This window comes from Abramis brama (genome assembly GCF_963993115.1).
Source record: "Abramis brama genome assembly, chromosome: 3".
Lineage (NCBI taxonomy): Eukaryota > Metazoa > Chordata > Actinopteri > Cypriniformes > Leuciscidae > Abramis > Abramis brama.
In genome coordinates this window covers 15,063,710-15,085,983 of record NC_139965.1, presented here as the reverse complement: position 1 = coordinate 15,085,983, position 22,274 = coordinate 15,063,710, and the positions used below count along the sequence as shown (strand labels likewise).

Genomic DNA, 22,274 nt, shown 5'->3' with positions numbered 1-22,274 from the left:
ATTAGACAAAAATACAAAGAGACATATCTTAAGGTTATTGCAAAATATGCATATATATTCAAATATTTAAATATTTTGAGAGTGTTGGGAGATTGCCTCGATTACGTCATTCACAGTGCTTCATGGGAGTGGGTGGAGCTAAAGAGAACTATTGGCATGTTTTGCTTGTCTGGACTCTGATTGGTGGAAATTTCTGTGTAGCATCATGGGTAATGAATTTTTCCACCACGGATTCCGCTGTTAAACACGATTATTTTAAAACTAAGTTGAAATAATGTGGGCTGCCCGCTTCAACCGAAGCAAATACTATTGATTAACAACTTCGTAGCTTACAGTAGGTCTACATTTAAAGGTTTATATAAGTTATTGTTAAAAATCATTTTTACTTCCAGAACCCGACTGTAGCACTCTTTTCCATTCACACACACATACTACCGTTCAAACATTTGCGGTTGGTAAAATTTTTAAATGTTTATGAAAGAAGTCTCTTAGGCTCCCAAGACTGCAATTATGAATAATATTTTGAAATAGTATTACAACTTAACATAACTGTTTTCTATTTGAATATATTTAAAATGTAATTTAATCTGGTAAAGCTGAATTTTCAACATCATTACTCCAGTTTTCAGTGTCACATGATCCTTCAGAAATCATTCTAATATGCTGATTTGCTGCTCAAGAAACATTTATCATTATTATCGACGTTGAAAACAGTTGTTTTAGTTAATATTTGCTTAATATTTTTAGTGGAAACTGTGATACATTTTTTCAGGATTCATTGATGAATAGAAAGTTCTAAAGAACAGCATTTGTTTGAAACAGGAATCTTTTGTAACATTATAAATGTCTTTACATTTAATGCATCCTTGCTGAATAAAAATCTGAAATAAAAATCAAACTGACTCCAAACTTTTGAACGGTAGTGCATACAGTACACAAACAAACACTCACCCAGTGTTTCCACTCCCTCTCGCTTCTTGGTGGTGGCTTTGTTGCCAACATCACAGCTTATGTGGTAGAACGTAAAGAGAATGTGATGCTTCTCATGGAGATGAACAGGGAGCTCGATTTTAATCTGTGACAGAAATGAAAATATTTAAACATTAAGGGGAACTTGACAAGTTTCATTTTAACCTAGTTCTTGCACAAAAAAATTGGTCCCACTTTATATTAAGTGGCTTTACGTACTATGTACTTACAATGTACTTATTGTGTTCATGTTGTATTGTAAAACGTGTAAAAGGTGTAAGGGAAGGGTCAACAGTGTAATTACAAATGTAATTACATAAATTAATTACAGCTGTAATTACATGCAGGAATTTTTTAAATTTAAGTACAATGTAAAACCATGTATCTACACAATAAATCCATTGTATCAAATTATTAATTTCAATGTTGGTACATAGTAGTTAAAGCCACTTAATATAAAGTGGGACCAAAAAGGGTATACAAACCTAATTTTATCTCATAAATACAGTGCATGAAATGTAAACGTCATTACTTTGTGATACAAAATGAGTAAATAATGGCAGAATTTGAACACATTGTCTTAATCCATATTATGCATTTTGTTTATAAAGGTTTTCTAGGGGAAAATGCTGGATATGCAATTTAGTGTGTTGCATTTATATTCTGGGCTCATCTGTTTGCCTGGATATAATATGCATCATCAATACAATAAGGTGTATTTCCATTTTTGGTGAATGGCTCCTTTGAGGCTCTCCAGCTGATGATATACCGTAACACACAGCTTTATTGGCTATGTCTGTGCCTACTGAATGTGTTGATGTCTTGTGACTCATTTCTCTACTGAGCGAATAATATGTCTTTAACATCTTGGCCCTGAGGGTCCAGTGAAGCCTAACAGGATGTGTCTCTGGAATGATTCAGATATTGTCTTGGGAAAACTCATGCTTTGTGTTGTTTATGACTCAACATCATTGGCATTGACTGGGTCCTGAATTATGTAATAGTTTTTGGTCTCAATAAAAAAGTGTGGACTCACATTTTATGAGCTATTAGTGTTCTCAGATATATACACATTATAAATATTGATTATTTAACAATGATGATAATTCATAGATGTCTTATTTAATTAATAATAATGATGTTGATATTTTTACTACTCAAAAACTTTTTGTTAATTACGATAAGTCCAATATGAGGTGATGTATTCTGCTAAATAGATTCATTTTTATTTACGGTGACTGTGAGAGATTGTGTTGCTGTGCAGTTGAGCAAAAAGAATTACACTACATGACAATATGCATGATAATAAATGGATATATTACCTCATCATAAAACTCCGGACACTGATTGTGATGCAAAACTGCAGCAAAAGCACTGGTGGTGAAAAGCGGATCCCCAGGCTTGCCGTAGATACACTAAAAGCAATCAGTGGTTAATCAATAACACATTATACTGCACTAATTATTATTAAATATTAAAGAACTTGTGGTGTGGAACAATGCTGGTACCACATGAAGAATAATCATTCAGTCACCTTCAACGGACCGTCTCCCTCCTCATCAGAATCCTTGAACTGAACACACACTGCAATGTTCCGAGCCTGAGAGGAAACACACACGCTGCATTAGACTGCATGGGCAGAAAATGTATCACGTATATATAAATAAGTGTGTGTGTGTATGATTTCATTTTTGATATGAAATCAACATATACTTTGCAACTAAATAATCTTTGCAATGCAACTTAATTATCAAAGATAAATAATTATTTGCCTCCTCCATTTGAATAAGCACAATGCATTTGCAAATAATATATTATATGCAACAGACAAGGCTATTTTAGTTCATAAATATGGCATAATATCAAAGGTATAATTAGATGCTAAGCTAGTAGTTGCCAGTGTCTTTGACAACATGTAAAAACAGATTGAGAAGATCATTATAAAGCAACATGTATTGTGTAAATTGATATATTGCAAATTAATAAAACTGAATAAAAGACAGATGTCATTAGAAAACATGAGGAATAGATCTGTATACATGTTTGGTAGCATCTCTAATTTAGAAGAAAAGAAGTTGGTGAGCAACAGGGCAAACAGCCAGTGTTATAAGCTTTCCAGCAGTGCAGGAGGAAGCAATTAACCCTGAAGTCTGTTTAATTAGAGATACGATCTTTCGTGAATTGATTATGAATAGAATCCCGGCGGCTTTTCACAAAGCCTCATGTTTGAAAACACGTAGGCAGACACTGTTACTGCTCGAAAGAGCTTGTTGTTGTACCACCACCCACAGCTTCCCAGTTCCACCAATTACCTTGGCAAATGTCTTCTGATTGTCGTATTTGAGCTGCTGAGGATAGACGTAGAGGTGGTTCTTGTAGATGGTGAATGGGTGGTTGAATCTCGCCTCTTCTGGAACAAACTCCTCCACTTCCACAAAAACCCTCTCACACTGTTCCTCGAACGGCTTCACCGGAATATAAGATGATGTGACCGAGTCTACGAACATAAAGGTTATATAGTAAACGCCACAATCATCAAACCACTTTCCACAAATAGAGTATAAATTCAGATGACAGTATTACAAGCTGAAAGTGTGCCTGTAGATAAAGTGCTACTGAGAAGTCAATAAATGAATGACCTTTAGGCCTCGTTTACAGTGTCAGTGAAATGTGACCCAATTCCGATTTTTTGCTCATATGTGACACAGATCCGATGTGTTCCATGACAGTGTAAACAGGAAAAAAACGCATGCATTCGGATATTTCGAGATTTCAGGCCTCATTCATATGTGGAAATAAATCGGATATGTGCCAATGCGACTGTCATTTCCTGAGGCATTAGGCAACGTCTCCGCGGTTTAATGACGAGAGAAACCCCGACGTGTATCTGCAAAGGGACCCGATGAAACGTTGTGTCGTCATAGGAGAGGAATGTGAACAAACGTTGACACAACAAAATTTCAGACCGACTGCTCCTCGTTAAAGCCAATATTTAAAGCCAATACGCTCCCACCAGTCCTGAGATCTCTCTCACACACAATAACTGAAGCAAATGCGCAATGATGGCACTTTTCGTCCTCCTTCGCCTCAAAATCATGGTGATGTTTGGCGAACTTCGCATATATCGCAGAGCTAGCATCAAGCTTATTTCGCGTCCGCCCATCTGTGCAAGAGAATTTACCCCTTTAAGCATGCGTGATGTTTCAGATAGTATGGCAAGTGTAAACACATGAATCGGATATGGGTCACAGTTGAAATAACGTGTAAACGGACGGTCAAAAAAATCGGATAAAGGTAACAAATCAGAATTGGGCATCAAGACCTGCAGTGTAAACGAGGCCTTAGATTCAAAAGAGATGTTAGCAAATGTTAAATGCCAAAACAATTAACATAACAGACAAAACAAACTTACTTGACAAGTCTGGGGGAACACACTCAACACTGATGTTAATTTGTCCAGGGATTATCTGCAGTTTGTTCTTCTCTGGTCTATAAAGAAAATTGTCTCTTCAAAACACTGAACTCTTAATGCATTATGCAATAAAGCAACTAACAAGGAAATACATGCATGGTGGATGAGCGGGATTTTGCCAAGTGGAACACGTCATTCCCATCAACTAATCAGATTTTAGGGATAGAGAAAGGGTTGTGGTTTGAATTCATCTTAGGGTGTGTTCACACTTGTAGTTTGGTTCTCTTGTTTCTTTTAGTCTGGGCCAAAAAAAAAAAGATACATTTAGTCCTGGTTAACTTACCGTTCACACTGTTATTTTTAACACCTAACCTAAAGATTTAAAAAAAAGAGGCTTTTATGACATATTTTTCAACGGAACGTACCAAACATCCAAAACAATGCTGTGCACTGGGCCACATGTGCTCGTTGCATTTGCGGACATACAGTATGATGGTATTTTTTACTAGCTGAGAACTTGTGAAGAGCTTATAAAATGTGTAAAGGAGTCAAAATAGCCATCACACACACACAAATGAAGATCTGGTGCAAGGAGACGCGGTTCTGATGCCTGTACCAAACTGTGATGGGCAACATCTCGACTATGATGAGAAGAACCATCTATGCTTGAGCATTCTGTCCTTTTTAGGGTCGCATCATGTCCTGTTTTTGGTTCGTTTACTTGTCTTTGGTCTGTGTTGCGTTCATATTTCATTCGAACCGCACCACAGTTCAGAAGCGGACCGAGACAGCAGCATCATCTCATTTTCAGCATCTCGGTCCGCTTGTTTGGTGGCATCAAGGTTCAGATGGCAGCGTTTACACTTATTCAAATGAACCGCACTAACAGCAATGGCACCAGTGTTCGTTTTAATCGGACCAAACATGTCAAGTGTGAACACATTCCTAGAGGCTGGACACCACTCTTATCACTTCCCATTGATTAATGATTAGTTCATCTTTAGGGTTTAGTTTCAGGATAAAATTAGTACTATGATTGTTTGATAGACATGCGGATCCAGGATCCTTTCCTACCAGACATCAAAAGACAGTGTTAAAGATAGATAGTTATCACTCACTTTTTGAGATCAGTCAATAGTTTGATGAGGTCTTCTGTGGAAATCTTGCTACTGTCTTGGCGGTAGAGTGGAGAGAACTTCCCATCCATGTCTAAACTGCCTTGGGAATCTTTGAACACCTGTCTGAAGCCACACAACACACACACCCTGATGTCTTTGGCATCTATTTCCGGAGTGTACTGACTGTGACGTTCCAGTTTGAAAGGCACATAATTCTACTTAATGTAGAACTCAGATAATATAACTCATACTCTTACTAGTCCATTAAAGTGATAGTTCACCAAAAATACAAATTCTGTCAGCAATTACTCATTAGTAATTAGTCATTCCAAACTCTTTGAAACACAAATGAAGATCCTTTTGATGAAATCTGAGAGATTTCTGTCCCTCTATAGACAGTCTACTCAACCACCACTTTGACGCTTCAAAAAGTTCATAAAGAGATTGTAAAACTAATCCATATGAATTGAGCGGTTTAGTCCAAATTTTTTGAAGAGACTCGATCACTTTATAGGCTGAACATTTAATTTAGGCTTTTATTCACAATATAAACATTCATCAACTCACACATCAGTCATGGTAAACTGAAGCGCAAACATTGCTTGACATACAAGAACCAATAAGGTTCATTCTCGTGTTACACAGCAAGTTTGAGTTTCAGAAAGAACCAACAAATTTTTTTTTGCCTGTTAAGCAGGTTCGGCTGAGCTTCTGTTTATGTTTGCTGATTAATGTTTATATGTAAATAAAAAGGCTAAGTTAGATCTGTTTATCATATAAAGCGATCAAGTCTCTTTAGAAAATTTGGACTAAACCACTCAACTCATATGGATTAGTTTTACAATCTCTTTATGAACTTTTTGAAGCGTCAAAGTGGTAGTTGCGTAGCTGTCAATGGAAAGTACAGAACTGGTTCATATTTTATCAAAAAGATGTTCATTTGTTTTCTGAAGATGAACGAAAGTCTTACAGGTTTGTAATTTGTAATTACTAACACAATTTTTATATTTGTGTGAACTATCCCTTTAAGTGAATATGAATAAGAAGTGAGTTGGCAGTGAATAAGAAGTCTTACTTGGCAGCCCAAGCGAAGGGCATCCGGTACTGGCCCAGCCGTTGGCACGTCTGCTTGGCAGTCTTCAGGACTTTCTGCACTGTCTGAGAAACAGACACATAAAAATACATGGAAATATTCTACAGAACATTCTGGAAGCATTTAAATCTGAATTAACAAAAGCCAAAACCTCTGGAAATACTGGAAGTATGACAAATCATGAGTTAATGGATTGAGAAGCCACACTTTAACTACAAAACATTACTTAACCAACAACTGTATAAATACAACACATCTTATATTATCTTTATACACTATTCTTGTATTTTCCCCATCAGACTGATATTTAAAATGCTAAAGTGCATCCTAGACAGCTTGTTGTCTGTTATGCAATGCTCTGTTCAAGTAGAAAGACATCATGCCTAAGAAGATTTTACAGTTCTCTTGAAGAATGTGTGTTATTCAGCAGCAGACCTTGCTGATGTCGGAGGTCTTAATGTAGGGCTCAGCGCAATGGGTAATGCCATTCTGTAACACCTTTTCCACCCGTGCCAGCAGGAAGATGTCTGTGTGAGGGTTGGTGACGGAGAAAATACCCTGGATGAGACAAAAGTCATACTGTGGTTGTACGTATATTCTTAAGTAAAGAGGAAAATTAAATATATTGACAGATGATTATTATGGTAAGTGGTTTGTTGAATATGGAAGTTCATTGTAAGTAAACATTTACAACTTTTTTCCCCCCAGAATTTAAAAAATAACAAAATTACATTTAAATAATGAGACAATACATCATCAATGCTTCTTCTAAAACATGTTTTTGTCTGATTCACTATGGAAAGCCTATTAGAAGTGTTTATATTTTAGACCTGTCGGGATGGTTTTCATTGGAAATTGCATACATGCGTCACTCGCCCCTGCATGTCTTTGAGGGATTTGTAATGCTGTAAAAGTGACGCGGCGATGGTGTTTTTATTACTCAACAGGTGAGAAAGGTATTTTATCGAACAGATAAACTCCCATATGTAGCTCTCTAACAGAGTTCATTGTAAAACATTATCTATTAAGGGTCAAATAATTATCCTCACAATCACGCAGAGCCGAAGCACAACCAAAACAATTTCTTCTGCGAAATGCATGCAGTTTTATTCTTTAACCGCCAGAAGGCCAAAAGTTACATAGTGTACCTTTAACTCGAGTAAATAAATGGTAAAGAGCGAGTATAGTGGTTTAGATTTTTTTGCTTATTTGTTACTGTTTGATCCTGATAGAATAATAATACTTAAAATTATTATAATAATAGCACTCACTATTTTTGTGTGGCATTGGGCCACATATGTCCCTGAACACAGAGGTTGAAATAGAGGGAAATGTATTCCTGGCCTCTGCAGACTTGTCAATTCACAATCAATTCATCCAAGTCATCAAAAGAAATCAAATTCATAACAATCTAAACTGCAAGACATTGCTCATGCTCTTTAGTTTTTGTCTTTCTATCATTGTGTCTATTTCTCTCTCTCTCTTCTTCCTCTAACAACACATTCAGCTATCTCTTCTTCTTCGTGTCAGCTGCCCTGCCCAGTGTTTCACCGGGGACCTGCGTAATGTCAGTTCCAGTAAAGCCACGTCACACTCCCCAGCCTGCCAGCAGAGGCTTGAGACAGTCATGGCACTGGCTTTGATTTAGTGTGTAGCATTAGTGCTATGAAACAGTGCTGTGTTAAAAATTAAAGCTGTTTCTGGCCTGGCCACACGCCACGCACGGCATGGCATGCTCGAACACATGAAAACACACACTTGAGCACACTCAGATAAGTAGGCCTTGAGGGGATTAGTGAAGTTTAACAATTCATGATTCATAACTAGAAAACTTCAATACCCGAGATAAAAAGGTGCATTTATTTAGCCCAGGTCTCCGTATCATCCTGTGACAGATGTAAATAATAAAGCAAAAAACTGTTTTCAGTTGTATACTCTTAACTCAGTGCTAATGTGGTATGAATGTTCATGTGCACATGATTTTGCATTTGTGGCAGTTATTGCAAAATGGACAGAGGCTTTCAACAGAAGGCAGAAACACAATGACGAGGGAAAATGACGCAAGTCAGCCAAACATCGACTATATTCAGCCACCTGCAGCCCTGCAAACTGCATGGATGTGCAAAAATCTGAAACCACATTGACTTCCCCTATCAGAAGCACAGCAGAAGCATCCTTCTTATTCAGCAGTGCTGGACAATGCTTACTGGGAAGGGTTGCCAGTCATTTACAGAAATATTCAGCAGAGTGCAGATTTTAAAAGGTGAGCAGGGTAAATCTGTCATGATCTAATGAACAAAAAGCACTTTCTTGGTTTTTAGTGATGCTTGCTAAGGCTTTTTTTGTCTGGTGGACCATAAAACAGGCACAAAAAAATCCATATGCTTCCTTTGAGGAAAGGAGCCATTTCAAGTGACAAGAATATCATAGAGAGCCGAATGTGGGGCCTGTAAGCAACCAACCACATAGCAATACACTAAAGACAATAATATAATATAATATAATATAATATAATATAATATAATATAATATAATATAATATAATATAATATAATATAATATAATATAATATAATATAATAAATTAGAGCTGTCAATTGATAAAAAAATTAACTAATTAATCACACGTTTTTCTGTAACTAATCATGATTAATCGCAGCTTACATTCAACTTTTTAATATATATTTATACAGTAATAATTTTACATTTAATCTCAAAATTTATGTAGAAACAACATAAAGACAGTAGCCTATATTTTAAATGTTTGTTTAATGGCATCTTTTTATGAAAGAAGGCCAATATCACAGATACCACTACTACTACTGATGTCTCTATACATTTTTTAGTTTTTTAATTTATCCAATTTTTAAAGAACTTTTAATTTACGTGAACTTAAAACAATCTTCACATAAGCCCGTTATAATAAATTTCACATTTAGCAGTGCCCTTCAATTTATCAGAGCTCAGATTTTTCTATTGGCCCAGTCATTTTTACTTGCCCTGTCAAAAAATTGTATAGTTTAACTTTTTGACCCTTGTAACCTTGTAAACAGTGCTGTAAGATTTTCAGGTAGGTCTAACAGGTTGGATATATACAGAAATTGAGTAAAGTTATCAAACACTTCACAGTGATGCACATTAAATAGGCCTATAGATGAATCCTTATTAAAGCTACAAACCTTATTCAGAGAAGTGAGTGAATTTCTCTTTTTCTTTTGTTCTTTGATTATCCTTCATGACAGACAGCAACAGGTGCACATGACGTGGATCTGACACGCATCCTATCTTCTCACAACTCTTTGTTCCTTTAAGACTTCACTGAAATCATTTAACACTCTGCTTACGAGGATACTCGACAAAGCGGCGTGTTTTTGTCCGTTCAAGCACTGTCTGAAGCAGCTTTCTGTGCGCACGAGTGTGTGTGTCACACAGACAGGAGATTCACAGACACATGCGCCAGTAGTAACACAATGCGTTCTCTTTTGTGTCGTATCGCGCTTGAATGGGTTAAAAGCATTTGCATGAATAAGAGTGTGATCATATAATGTAACGCTAGCCAAAGGATGACGGAAAAAAACGGATGTTAATCTGAAAAAAATGTATTGCATGCGTTAACGTGTTACTTTTGACAGCACTAAATATAATATAATAATAGATAAATAGTTTTTATATAAGATAATTTTATCACTATGGTATTAGAAGATCAGCATTTTCATTTAGTAAAGGATTATCAAAAGTGACTTTTAATTAAACATCTCTAGAAAGCCATCACCTTTATCATGAGTGTCTTTTACCTGAGTGGGGAAGCGTAAGAGAGACTCTGCGACCCTCTGGATAACCGGTAGGCCGTGTCCGTTCGCCCTTTCATTTGCGTCTCCTCCTCCTGGTTCTGGTGTTCCAGGAGAGCCGTCTTGGATCATTTCCCTCACGCAGGGTGGGTTGAGGTCAACATGGAAGTCTGCAGAGATCTTACAGCCTTTGGACAGATCAAACAATGCTAGGCTGATGAAGAACGGCTCTACCTGAGGAGAAACACAATAGTTGGGAACGTCATTACACCTTCTTTTACTTTCTTTGACACATCTGACCTCATCTTTACCTTGATTCACACACAGCATTTGATGAAGAGCAATTTGTATTGTCTGAGAACTATTACATACTGTGAGAATCATATAGTTTGTTGCTGATATAAATTATATAATATAATGAAAGCAAATTAGAAGTAAAAGACTGTACTTTTCATTTTTATGAACCAGCACATCTTTGTATGTAATTTCACTCCATTCCCATCAGTCATGTCTGTCTAGATCCTTCAACAAAGTGTGGGAAAGTCGAGACGTGTTCTGAGGGAGCAGTAGTTTTCCAAACCAAGCTGACGAACGCCAGCATTCCTTCCCTGGAGCCATTAAAAGTGCTTCACTGAGCGTGTCCATATTCATCACTGCATATTCATTCTGGATGAGTCCTCTGTCCTCATGCCAAGAATCTATAATTCATCTCTCATTCAAGAACTCCCTGATATTCAGCGATACTGACCCATAACTGCTGTTCTCTGACAATGAAAGTCACACAATAGTTGACAAATGTATTTAACCTGGAGCCCAATTTTATTCAGTGTTGTAGCTTAAAGTCCCCCTGCAGTCAATAATTTGATCCCTTAAAGCTCATCTTTCATACACTCTCAGAAAAAAAGGTACACGGTGGTACAAATAATGTTCCTCAAAGAACAGTTTTGTACCTTTTCAATAATAGTACCTTTAATGGTACAGGAAAGACCACTGATGATACTGTTTGGTACCTGTTAAGGTACAATTGAAATGAAGGTACATAATTGTTCTCACATCAAGGGTACAGTGATGGACCAAATTACTGTTTCATTCATGATTGGTTGCTGTGTTGAACATTTGGCATAGCAACAAGACACTGATTGGTCGAAATCGCTTCAGCCAGGAATTTTCCGAACTGACAGCGGGAAGCAGCAGGCTAACATTACACACTGCAGCGCGGTCGAGATTATTTTATCAAACTTGAAGAAGACGAATTTTAAAGGTGAGTTCTGATAATTTATGTATATATTTAGTTCACAAGTCTAAAATATAAATGTTTCAGCCACTTAACGTTAATTTAGCGAGTTAAATTAGCTTTGCTCCAAATGCTTTTTAGCCATTTGACTTGTAAGTTATAACGTTACACTTTAAAAAAAAAAATGCAATTATTGACTATTATTAAGTCATCACGTGTACAATATATGGCGTTTGTTCTCCATTATCCACTATAACGTTAACTGTTAAATGTTAACTTTGCTATTAGGCAACATGAAACTGATTGGCCAAGGTTGCAGCCGTTACTGCATTTTCAAATAGACCGGAGAGCGGGAACTTCGCGAAGCAGATTACGAGCACGGAGCACCACCACAAGCCATGGCTTCGCCCTCTTTGTCGTCAGAAGTACTTTAGTGGCTGGACTCGAATTATAAGACGAAGAGAAGAGGAAATTCAAAGGTGGGTTTTATGTTTATGTTTAACCAAATAAAATGTATAAAACGTTACAGCTACTCAACATGATAATAGCGAGTGTAAATAGCTTAACGTTAATTGTACGAATCCAGTCAGTGATAGCCGTCTGCAAATATATTTTAAAGCAAAATTGAGTTTCTGTGTCGTAAGTTCACATTTAAAACATTGTTGTAAATGAATGCTCAACCAGAGGTGCCATGCTGGTGTACTTTACATTAGTCCACAATACTGTATGCGGTTTTGGAACAAGGTGATTGAACGCCAACGAACAGTGCGCAGATAAAATAGTTGATCACTCGTTCTGTGTTTAAATGAATGCGATTACCTGATTCTGTCCTAAGTCATATAAAGTTACATGTCATATACTCATAGCTAATGTGTCTTTGATTTTTAGATGGGGTAAACCGTCACTGCTGGTCTCACTGATCACACATCTGAAAGTCTTCCTGCGTCCTCAGCTGTGAGGCAAGTATCAGTACAATGTGTTATTTGAGTTTCTTAATCTTATGATATTCTTTTTTCTGATGAGGTTGAATTTATATTTCTAAGACAAAATGTTTGCCATAATGACAGAGTGATGTCAATCTTGATAAAGCACAGTAACTGCACTTCAAATGAACTCTGAAAGATTTCTGTCACTTAACTGAAAGTATATTCACCTAAAACTCTGACACTCACAAAGTATGGTAGCATACAGGTACCAAATGTCAATATGAAATGTAACGTGCAAAATGGCAATGCAATGTGTAAAATGGCAATGTATTTCTGTATTTATATTTACATTTTCTATATGATATGTGCAACATCTGGAGCAAAAAAATATTCAAAATCAATAATATAATAATTTGCATTACTACACTAGCTTTAACATAAAATTAAAACATACATTTGAAAATGTTATCAGTTCAAAAATAAAAAATTAAATGTATTACAGAAATTAGATGTTTAAAATGTTCAAGCAAATATTATAGCAAAATTATAATTTAGGTTATTTTTCCTAGTTGCTTTTACACTCAAAGTTAAGGCACTTGATGCAATGATCGTCTCGGAATCCTTTTTTTTAAAATCCAGATTGAATTTTGCCACGTTCATCGCGGGTATTTAATAAAAATGCAATCATAAGTGTCTTAACTGTGAGTGTAAATGCAATTAAGAAAAATAGCATTTAAATTATCATTTTGCTACAATTTTACGTTGAACATGTTAAAGGGTTAGTTCACCCAAAAATGAAAATTCTTTCATCAATTACGAGCTTTCTGACCCCCCATAGACAGCTAAGCAACTACCACTTTGACGCTTTAAAAAGTTCCTAAAGTGATTGTAAAACTAATCCATATGAATTGAGTGTTTTAGTCTAAATTTTGTGCTTCCTTTATGATGAACAGGTTGAATTTAGGCTTTTGTTCTCACGTGTCAAGCATGTTCGGTTGAGCTTCTGAAATCTGTTCATAATATAAAGCGATCATGTCTCTTCAGAAAATGTGAACTACGGTAAACTGCTCGATTCAAATGGATTGGTCTTACAATCTCTTTATGAACTTTTTGAAGCATCAAAGTTTTAGTTGCATGGACTGTCAATGGGGGGACAGAAAGCTCTCAGATTTAATTAAAAAGATCTTCATTTGTGTTCCAAAGATGAACGAAAGTCTTACAGGTTTGGAACAACATGAGAGTGAATAATTAATGACATAGTTTTTTTAATTTTGGGTGAATTATGCCTTTAAACATCTCTAATCATTTTTGTAATATGTTTAAATTATATGTTAAAACAAGTGTAGGAGATGGCTAATTTAATTATATTATTGAATTTGAATTGTCACTTTGCCCCAAACATTGCACATATGGTATGGAAAATGTAAATTTAAATAAGAAATACATTGCCATTTTATATATTACATTGCCATTTTGCATATTACATTTCAAAATGTCTTTTGATACCTGTATGCTACCATAATAAAGAGATCGTAAAATAATTTGAATTGAGCAGTTTAGTCCAAGTTTTTCTGTAGAGATACGATCATTTTATATGATGAACAGATTTAATTTAGGCTTTTATTCACATATAAATATTCATCAATTCACACATCAGTTGAGGTAAACGGAAGCTCAAGCATGTTTGCTAGACGTGCGAAAACCGATGATGTTCATTCTCGTGTGTTTTGCAGCACGTTTGAGCTTCCGCAAGAACCATTGAGGTTTGTTCTCGCTTGTCAAAGCAACTGCGGTTGAGCTTCTGTTTGTTCAATGTTTAAATGTGAATAAAATCCTAAATTTAATCTGTTTATTATATAAAGCGGTAGTCTCTTCAGACATTTTTTACTAAACTTCTCAATTCAAATGGTTTCAAATGATTAGTTTAACATTTTAATTTTCTGGGTATTTTATATGAAGCTTTAAGTGAATAATTTAAAACTTTGTGGAAAATGTAAAAATGCAGAAAGTTTTTTTTTGTGTGTGTGAAAATTGTTTTCTTATCTGCATTTCAGTTATTCCAGAAAATGGACCGAATGCATGCTGTGGTTGATTTAAGGTGTTTCCAGGATTCCTTAAAGGTATAGTTCAGCAAAAAAAAAAAAAATTCTGTCATTAATTATACACCCTCATGTCATTCCGAACCTGTAAGACCATCGTTTATCTTCGTAACACAAATGAAAATATTTTTGATGAACTCCAAGAGCTTTCTGTTCCTCCATTGGTAGCCTACGCAACTAAAACATTAAAGCCCCAGAAAGGTAGTAAAGACACCATTAAACTAATCCAAGTGACTCCAGTGGTTTAACCTCAATTTTTTGAAGCGATGTAAGCTTTGTTTTGCCCAAAAAAAACAAAAAACCCCCATAATTTACCTCTATATTTACAAAATAATATTATCTAAAGCACATTCACGGAACAACACCCGGTCTTGAGTCAACACAATTCGCATGCGTCGTAGTGCTCCCCCTACTAAATAAAGTGGTAAATTGTGTTTTTTGATAAAAACAAAGCACCTGCATCGCTTCATAAAATTGGTTAAACCACTGGAGTCACATGGATTACTTTAATGATGTCTTTCCTATCGTTCTGGGCCTTGAATGTGTTAGTTGCATTGCTCCCAATGGAAGGACAGAAAGCTCTCAGAATTTCATTAAAAATATCTTCATTTGTGTTCCGAAGATGAACAAAGGTCTTATAGGTGTGAAATGACATGAGGGTGAGTAATTAACAAAATAATTTTCATTTTTGGGTGAACTAACCCTTTAAAGGGATAGTTCGCCCAAAAATGATATTTAAGCCATGATTTACTCACCCTCAAGCCGTTCGAGATGCATTTGTCAATCTTTTTTCAGACGAACACATTTTCAGTTATTTTAGAAAATGTCTTAGATCTTTCAGTGTTTATAATGTGAAGCAATGGGGTCCAGCTGATTCAAGTCGGAAAATGTGCATGCATCCTTCACAAAAATAATCCATCCGGCTCCAGGGGGATAAACGAAGGCCTTCTGAGGGTAATCCGTGCGGTTTTGTCGTAAAAATATACATATTTAAAACTTTATAAACGAAAATAACTGGCTTCCGGTGGCGGTCGGCGCGTTCATGGAGATGAATGATGTCGTGACGTAGAGCGAACGTAGAGTTTTGTTTTGCTCTGCTCTCTGGCTGCGCTGTCACGTTCGTTCTACGTCACGACGCTTCCTGCGCTACGTCCTACGTCATAAGCCAGCAACCATCTCCATGAACGCGCGCCGACCGCCACCGGAAGCCAGTTATTTTCGTTTATAAAGTTTTAAATATGTATATTTTTACGACAAAACTGCACGGATTACCCTCAGAAGGCCTTCGTTTATCCCCCTGGAGCCGGATGGATTATTTTTGTGAAGGATGCATGCACAGTTTGCGACTTGAATCAGCTGGACCCCATTGCTTCACATTATAACCACTGAAAGATCTAAGACATTTTCTAAAATAACTGAAAATGTGTTTGTCTGAAAAAAGATTGACATATGCATCTCGAACGGCTTGAGTAAATCATGGCTTAAATATCATTTTTGGGCGAACTATCCCTTTAAGTAAAATTGTTGAGGTTGGCTAAGCTGAAATCCGTAATAGAAGCACATTACATGGATGCCAAACGAGATGTTGAAGGATTTGTAGTTCACCCAAAAAATGAAACAGTCAATGGGGCCCCATTGACTTCCATAGTATGAAAATAGTATGAAAAATATTCTATGGAAGTTAATGGGGCCCCATCAACTGTTTAATTTTCAATTCTTAAAATATCTTCTTTTTTGTTCAAGTAAACAGATTCGGAACAACTTGAGGGCGAGTAAATGACAGAATTTTCAGTTCTAGGTGAACTATCCCTTTAAGTCTAGAGGTCAAATTTGAGCTTGTCATTGGGAGTATAAATTTAATAAATTTACATCTGTCTTTACTAATATTGATTCTTCATTATGTTCAGGAAGAACTGGCTATCTCAACCCACTGTGCAAATCTTGGGAACTTCTTGACTGGACGGGTCTTCAGTGAGAGGAGAATCTTCAGCAGTGTAAAAATGGAGGGATCTGAAATTGCCGAGCAGTTCGGTTGGAGGATGGTGTTATAAAAAAGTTAAATAAATGCAAGGGTATTGTGTGAAAAGTAGGGAAAAAAAACAATTCTAGCTTTGTTGTAGATGAGAAAATATATTTTATGTACTGTAACATTTTAGTGTAATTGCATTTTAAATTCTTTCAAATCTTTTTAAAGAAGTGATATTCTGTTAATTTTGCTAAGTCTTTATTGTATTGTGAAGTCTTTGATGTATTTACACAAATAAATACTTTACTGTAAGTTGGAATGAAAGTATTCAAACGTTCATATGTATTTGATATGTATTTACAGAAATGATTAAATTGATGCCTTTTGGATTCAGTTGTTGAATGTGCATGTTATTCAATAGAAAAATAGCCTTTAATAGTTCTCGTAGGAACAAATTTGACACAGTTAAGGTACAAAGGGGCTTGTCACTGGGGTGGTACCTTAAAAGATCAAATTTGTACCTTTGATAAAGGTACAATATTGTACCAACAAGTTTTAATAAACAAAAGGTACATTTTGGTTGCCCATGGTACAAATCATGTCCTTTAAGGTACAAACTGGAATGGAACAAATTTGTTCCTCTATATTAAGGTACAATTTTGTACCAGTAAAAGGTACCGCCCCAGTGACAAGGGTTTGTACCTTCTTTGGTACAAAATTGTACCTTTTTTTCTGAGAGTGTAATCAAAGTGACCTATTTAAGCGTTCTTTTCATGTGAAAATAATTTCTTCATGGATGCTGAAGAAATCCATGAAATGGATTATAAATATAATATTTATATAAATTAGCATTGCTTGTATCTAAATGTTTTTATTGTAACTATTTATGGTATTTAATTAATTTTTGCAAAATGTATTTTTCAGCACCAAACTTTTTATATTAAAAAATAAGAAATAAGATAATAATCATAATATTTTATTAATATAAAAAGTTTTACTAAGATGTTGAATATATATTATATATATAGACTTTTAGTATACCAAATTAGTATACTAAAGGTAAAATTGCGGGGTATTTATACATAAATATGTAAATGTATCTGTAGTATACTGTAATGTATTTCAAATACATTTTAGTATATTTATTTTTCACTAGGGTCCCATCATGTGCAAACATACATCAGCAGTCTCTTAAAATGTCTGATTTAGAGTTTTACGAACCTTTAATTTATAGATATATTAGTTTGTATACTGGTTCAAAAGCAGATCAGACTGGCAATAAGAGAGGGCAGTTTATAAAGGAGATCTGAAAGATTATTAGAGAAACTAGTGCAAAATGCCCGTGCAAAAGTTTGTGTACAAATTCAGTTTTTGTGTGTGTTTTTAGTAATTGTTGGTTTGGTGTGTTTGAGTGCTCATTGTTACAATTGCACAGCAAAAGTTCAGTGACATTTTTATTTGTGCATGGTAGAAAGCAAATACTGATACTGACATACAATAAATGTGGAACATTGAACTACACGATTCAGGGAGCAGGATACACAGGGAACTCCAAGCTACTTGAGCTCCACTGCTTTCTTCGACCCTCTCTGTCTCTGGTCCTGGGCTGTGCTCACTCAGTGTGCAGTGTGAGAGGGGGAGAGGCCAGTGGCTAGAGTGACAAAAGCCAACAATATATTTTGCATTTCTAATCCAAACGTCAAACTTGGCACTGCACTTACTCGTGCCCGTAGCAAGACACCTGTCAAGTTTGAAATCCATCGGACTAAAGGTTCGAGAGATATGCGAATAACACACACACACACACACACACACACACACAGAAAGACGTTCCCGTAATTTATAGATAGATATAATATACATAAGTAAACAGCATAGGTGACTTACAGATTCAGTTAACATCCACAAATGAATAAGCGCGACGATTCAGGGAGCAGGCTACACAGTGAACTTGACGATTCAGGGAGCAGGCTACACAGTGAACTTGACGATTCAGGGAGCAGGCTACACAGTGAACTTGACGATTCAGGGAGCAGGCTACACAGTGAACTCCGGAAAAAAACACTACACTTGAGCAAAAAGTTTGTGAATAGGTTACTACAAATGATGGCCGTGAATAAAATATAATATTCAGAAGTAAACAGTGTAGCTGTTTGTCAGAATGTTTATTTTTAAACCACAACCTTCTAAGTGCTTCTTTTACTGATATTTTTAACGATATCTTTTGCATTTCTAATCCATACAATGTCAAACTTGGCACTGCACTTACTCGTGGCAAGACACCTGTCAAGTTTGAAATCCATCGGAATAACGGTTCGAGAGATATGCGAATAACAGACACACATACATACAGACAGACACACAGACAGACAGACGTTTCTGTAATTTATAGATAGATACAGGCCTAGGTGAGATCACTAGTGACATCACAGCTAAGAAAAATTAGAATGTTGACAGTTGCTATAGCGAACACTCATTCTGTTTGACTATCTGCATGCAAGATTTGTTCTGCTCTCAAAAAATATATATTCTGCTCTCAAAAAACATCAAGCCATGCTGATCACCGTGAGCCTGGTGCTGATGTACTTCTACAGCAAGAAGAAAAAACTGATGGCAAAGACAACGAAGGGACAACTTGAATGGCATTTCAAAAAAGATCAAGGTAAGCGCATTGTCACTGTACCGTCTCCATCTGAGCATATATTCAAGTAAATCAAGTAAATTATCATTTATGCAGTAAATGATCTCCATCAACTGTGTTTTGATGAGTGCACAATTGAAATGTTTTGTTTTGTGTTATTTGCTGCTCTAGGGCTAGGCCTTAATGCTGTTCTTGATGAGGAGGAAGATGATTTGTTCTGGGCGAGCCCAGCTTTAAAAGGTGATACACTTCATCAAAATCCTTTAACTTCTGGTTTATGTTGTATAATTATAAAAGGGTGATCTTGACATTTAAAAACAGCTGAATTATTTTTGAATTAACAGTGCAATCAAACAAATATGAGGGTCAATGAACAAATAAAGCTTTAAAAATGTGTTTTTAAAAAATATTTTCAAATATTTTCATTCATATTTTGAGTGATGAACAAATGTGTTGCATGTGTTTAAACACGTTTCTGTTGTTAAATAACATTTCAATGTGTAACGTTACATTTTTAGCCTAAAAAGTATAGATAGGTTTCCGATGACGTCACATTTCTCCCGCAACTCCTTACGGCGCCATCTTGTGTGTCAAGTGGGTCAAGCGTTTGTGTTACGGAGCATGATAATACCCTGAATCGGCATTATTCTGAACATAAAAATCATACGATTATTCTCCGTTTGGCTTGAGTTAATGTTCAGTGCTGCTCTTGTGAACATTTAGAGGTTTTGTGCTCTGGAGATGTGACACTTTATCTAATCATTTCCAAGATGGGCTAGCTAAATGCGCTAGCTAGCTATAATCGGCTGTCAAATCGCTGTACCCAGGCGGCTACTATCGACACAGCCCTTGAGAGGTGTTGGCTGGGCAGAAGCACACTCTGACGATTGTCCACCTTCATCACTTTCTCTGTGGCCACATCAGCTGGTCGAGCCAGAGGCAGAGGCTACACCTGGAGCACATCGCTCCGTGCCTCTGCTCTCCATCTCTCTCCTAAGTTACACTAAATTAGCTCGGAGCGTTGTGTTGTTGTTGTTTTACCCAGATGGTGTTGTCTTGACACTGAGTCTAAATGTACCATATAATAAGGGCTGTGCAGATATCAGCCGCCTGGCTACAGCGATGTGAACCGTCAATGCAGGGCTCCAGACTAACATTTCCACGAGGGAGAGAGAGCAAGACAGCGCTTAGTTTGGAGACGGTGAAGTCTTGTTTACATGTTCGCCTGGCTCCGAAGAGAGAGAGAGTGCGCGCGCGCGACCGGCTCTCTATCTGCTCGTTCTTTCAGTTAAACATGCACCCAGTTCATCTACATTACTCACCGATCAAATAAGACTTTGGCGGGACAAAAATTCACTTTGGCGGGCGCTAAAACAAGTTCAATGCAGGAGAATTCATGCGTGAATTTAACTGAGTAGTGTATGACCATGCACTCGCACAAATGCGACCACATAAAATTTTAACTCGGACATTCTAACAAAATAATTGTATGCTTCCAGAGACTTTCTTCTTCTTAATTTGTCATCGTTATCTCAACACAAAAGAGTCAAAAATACTTTATATTAACTGGCTTTCTATTAATGCAGCACAGTGAATGAGCCGTGTCTCCCAGTGGCTTACTGACAGCTTTGACACACAACATGGCGGCGCGCCGCAGAGAATAATGGGTAATTCGAGAAACGGAAACCCATCTATAGTTTAGGAGCGGCAGAAACAGCGGTGTCCATGGTAACGGCTGTACACAAAGCAGCGTAACGCTCATAAACGCTGCTTTATCAGGAACGATATAAAATAAAAAACACGTTTTGACTTTGAAACGTGCAGTGCTCATGTTTATTCAACGATGTTCCAAAAAACCCTAAAAAACTAAAAAAGGGTTTTTATGGGGGAGGAGTCAATTGCATGCGCAGGTGTGGCGCGCCCATTAGCGAATGGTGATCACAAGCTCCTCGTCAAAAACTATCATATTTGAGATTAAATATGAGAAAAAGACTGCAGACTTTTGACACACCGCGGAATAGTTAAGAAGATAACAGACAAACTGTCCTCTTGTAATCTGCTATTGGTGAGTATCTAACGTTACCCTGATCTTTTTGAAGATTCACTCACGTTATAGACGAATCCGACGAGCGTTCTGTGTAGGCTGCCATCTTGTGGCGACGCCATTACTGAGCTGTTACTAGTATGTAAACAAACCTCCGTGATAACGCAAACGCACCCTCGATGACAGCTACAGCCAGGCAGTATGACTTGTTGGGTTGATGATGTTAGACAGTGGCCTCCAGTAACAGATGAAGGTACAAACGATCTTACAGATTATTTATGAAAATAGCTTGGCAATAACTATGCTGGCTAGGCTAGCTAACGAGGAAACTATTAAAAGATCTGTCCATTTGGCAACAATAAATAAATGAATGATATCAAATAAACGAATTCATGTTTTTCATTTGTGACAATTATTTATCTCATTTTCACATTTCAAAAGGAAAGGGTAAGGTACAGCTAACTGCTAGCGTTGTTGGTTCTCAGAGTGAGAGTCACAGTCAAGCAAATACAGTAATGTTACTAGGAGTACTGCCCCAACGCGCCCCTTCGGTTGTTTTAAATGTATTCAAGAGTATTTTCTCCTTCGCCTGGCATCCGATGATCAACAAAATTTTATAGAGGGTCAAAAAAATTGTCTGAGCTCCGTATGGGTTGGTCAAATAATGCACACTCTACCAGATGATACATACATAAGTTAGTTCTTAAAGGACCTGTGCGATTTTCACAGACCATTAACAACACTTATACTGTTCAAATAACTCTGCAGAGGAAGAATAGTAAAGTTGTAGATGTAACGTTAGTGACAGTCGTAAATCGCGGGCTGTTTATTCCAGTGGACGTAACCAAACCAATAGGAGGCAATGGCGCAACGCTACCCAGCAACAGCTCAGTAATGGCGCCCGCTTACTTCCGGTAGTTTCGCCGGATTCGTCTATAGGCTAAATGCCAAATAATATAGATTTTAATATAAATTCTTGCAAATT

At 36.6% G+C, this 22,274-nt stretch overlaps 1 protein-coding gene and 1 long non-coding RNA gene across 5 annotated transcripts in view; one reads left to right on the top strand and one right to left on the bottom strand.

Moving 5' to 3' along the window:
• dock11 (dedicator of cytokinesis 11) overlaps positions 1-22,274 on the bottom strand; it is a 131,358-nt gene that overhangs the window by 79,111 nt on the left and 29,973 nt on the right. For all 4 annotated transcript variants that reach the window (XM_084110039.1, XM_084110041.1, XM_084110040.1 and 1 more), the window contains exons 12-20: positions 10,386-10,613; positions 7,028-7,150; positions 6,575-6,657; positions 5,500-5,622; positions 4,382-4,458; positions 3,282-3,466; positions 2,504-2,569; positions 2,292-2,384; positions 952-1,075 (exon numbers count right to left, since the gene is read on the bottom strand). In XM_084110039.1, the coding sequence (XP_083966165.1) occupies positions 952-1,075; positions 2,292-2,384; positions 2,504-2,569; positions 3,282-3,466; positions 4,382-4,458; positions 5,500-5,622; positions 6,575-6,657; positions 7,028-7,150; positions 10,386-10,613 (1,102 nt within the window). The remainder of the gene's footprint in view (positions 1-951; positions 1,076-2,291; positions 2,385-2,503; positions 2,570-3,281; positions 3,467-4,381; positions 4,459-5,499; positions 5,623-6,574; positions 6,658-7,027; positions 7,151-10,385; positions 10,614-22,274) is intronic.
• Positions 11,527-16,993, top strand: LOC311080246. Its single transcript, XR_014605541.1, has 5 exons — positions 11,527-11,640; positions 11,902-12,092; positions 12,502-12,572; positions 14,594-14,659; positions 16,546-16,993. It is a non-coding gene; the product is annotated as an uncharacterized lncRNA (long non-coding RNA).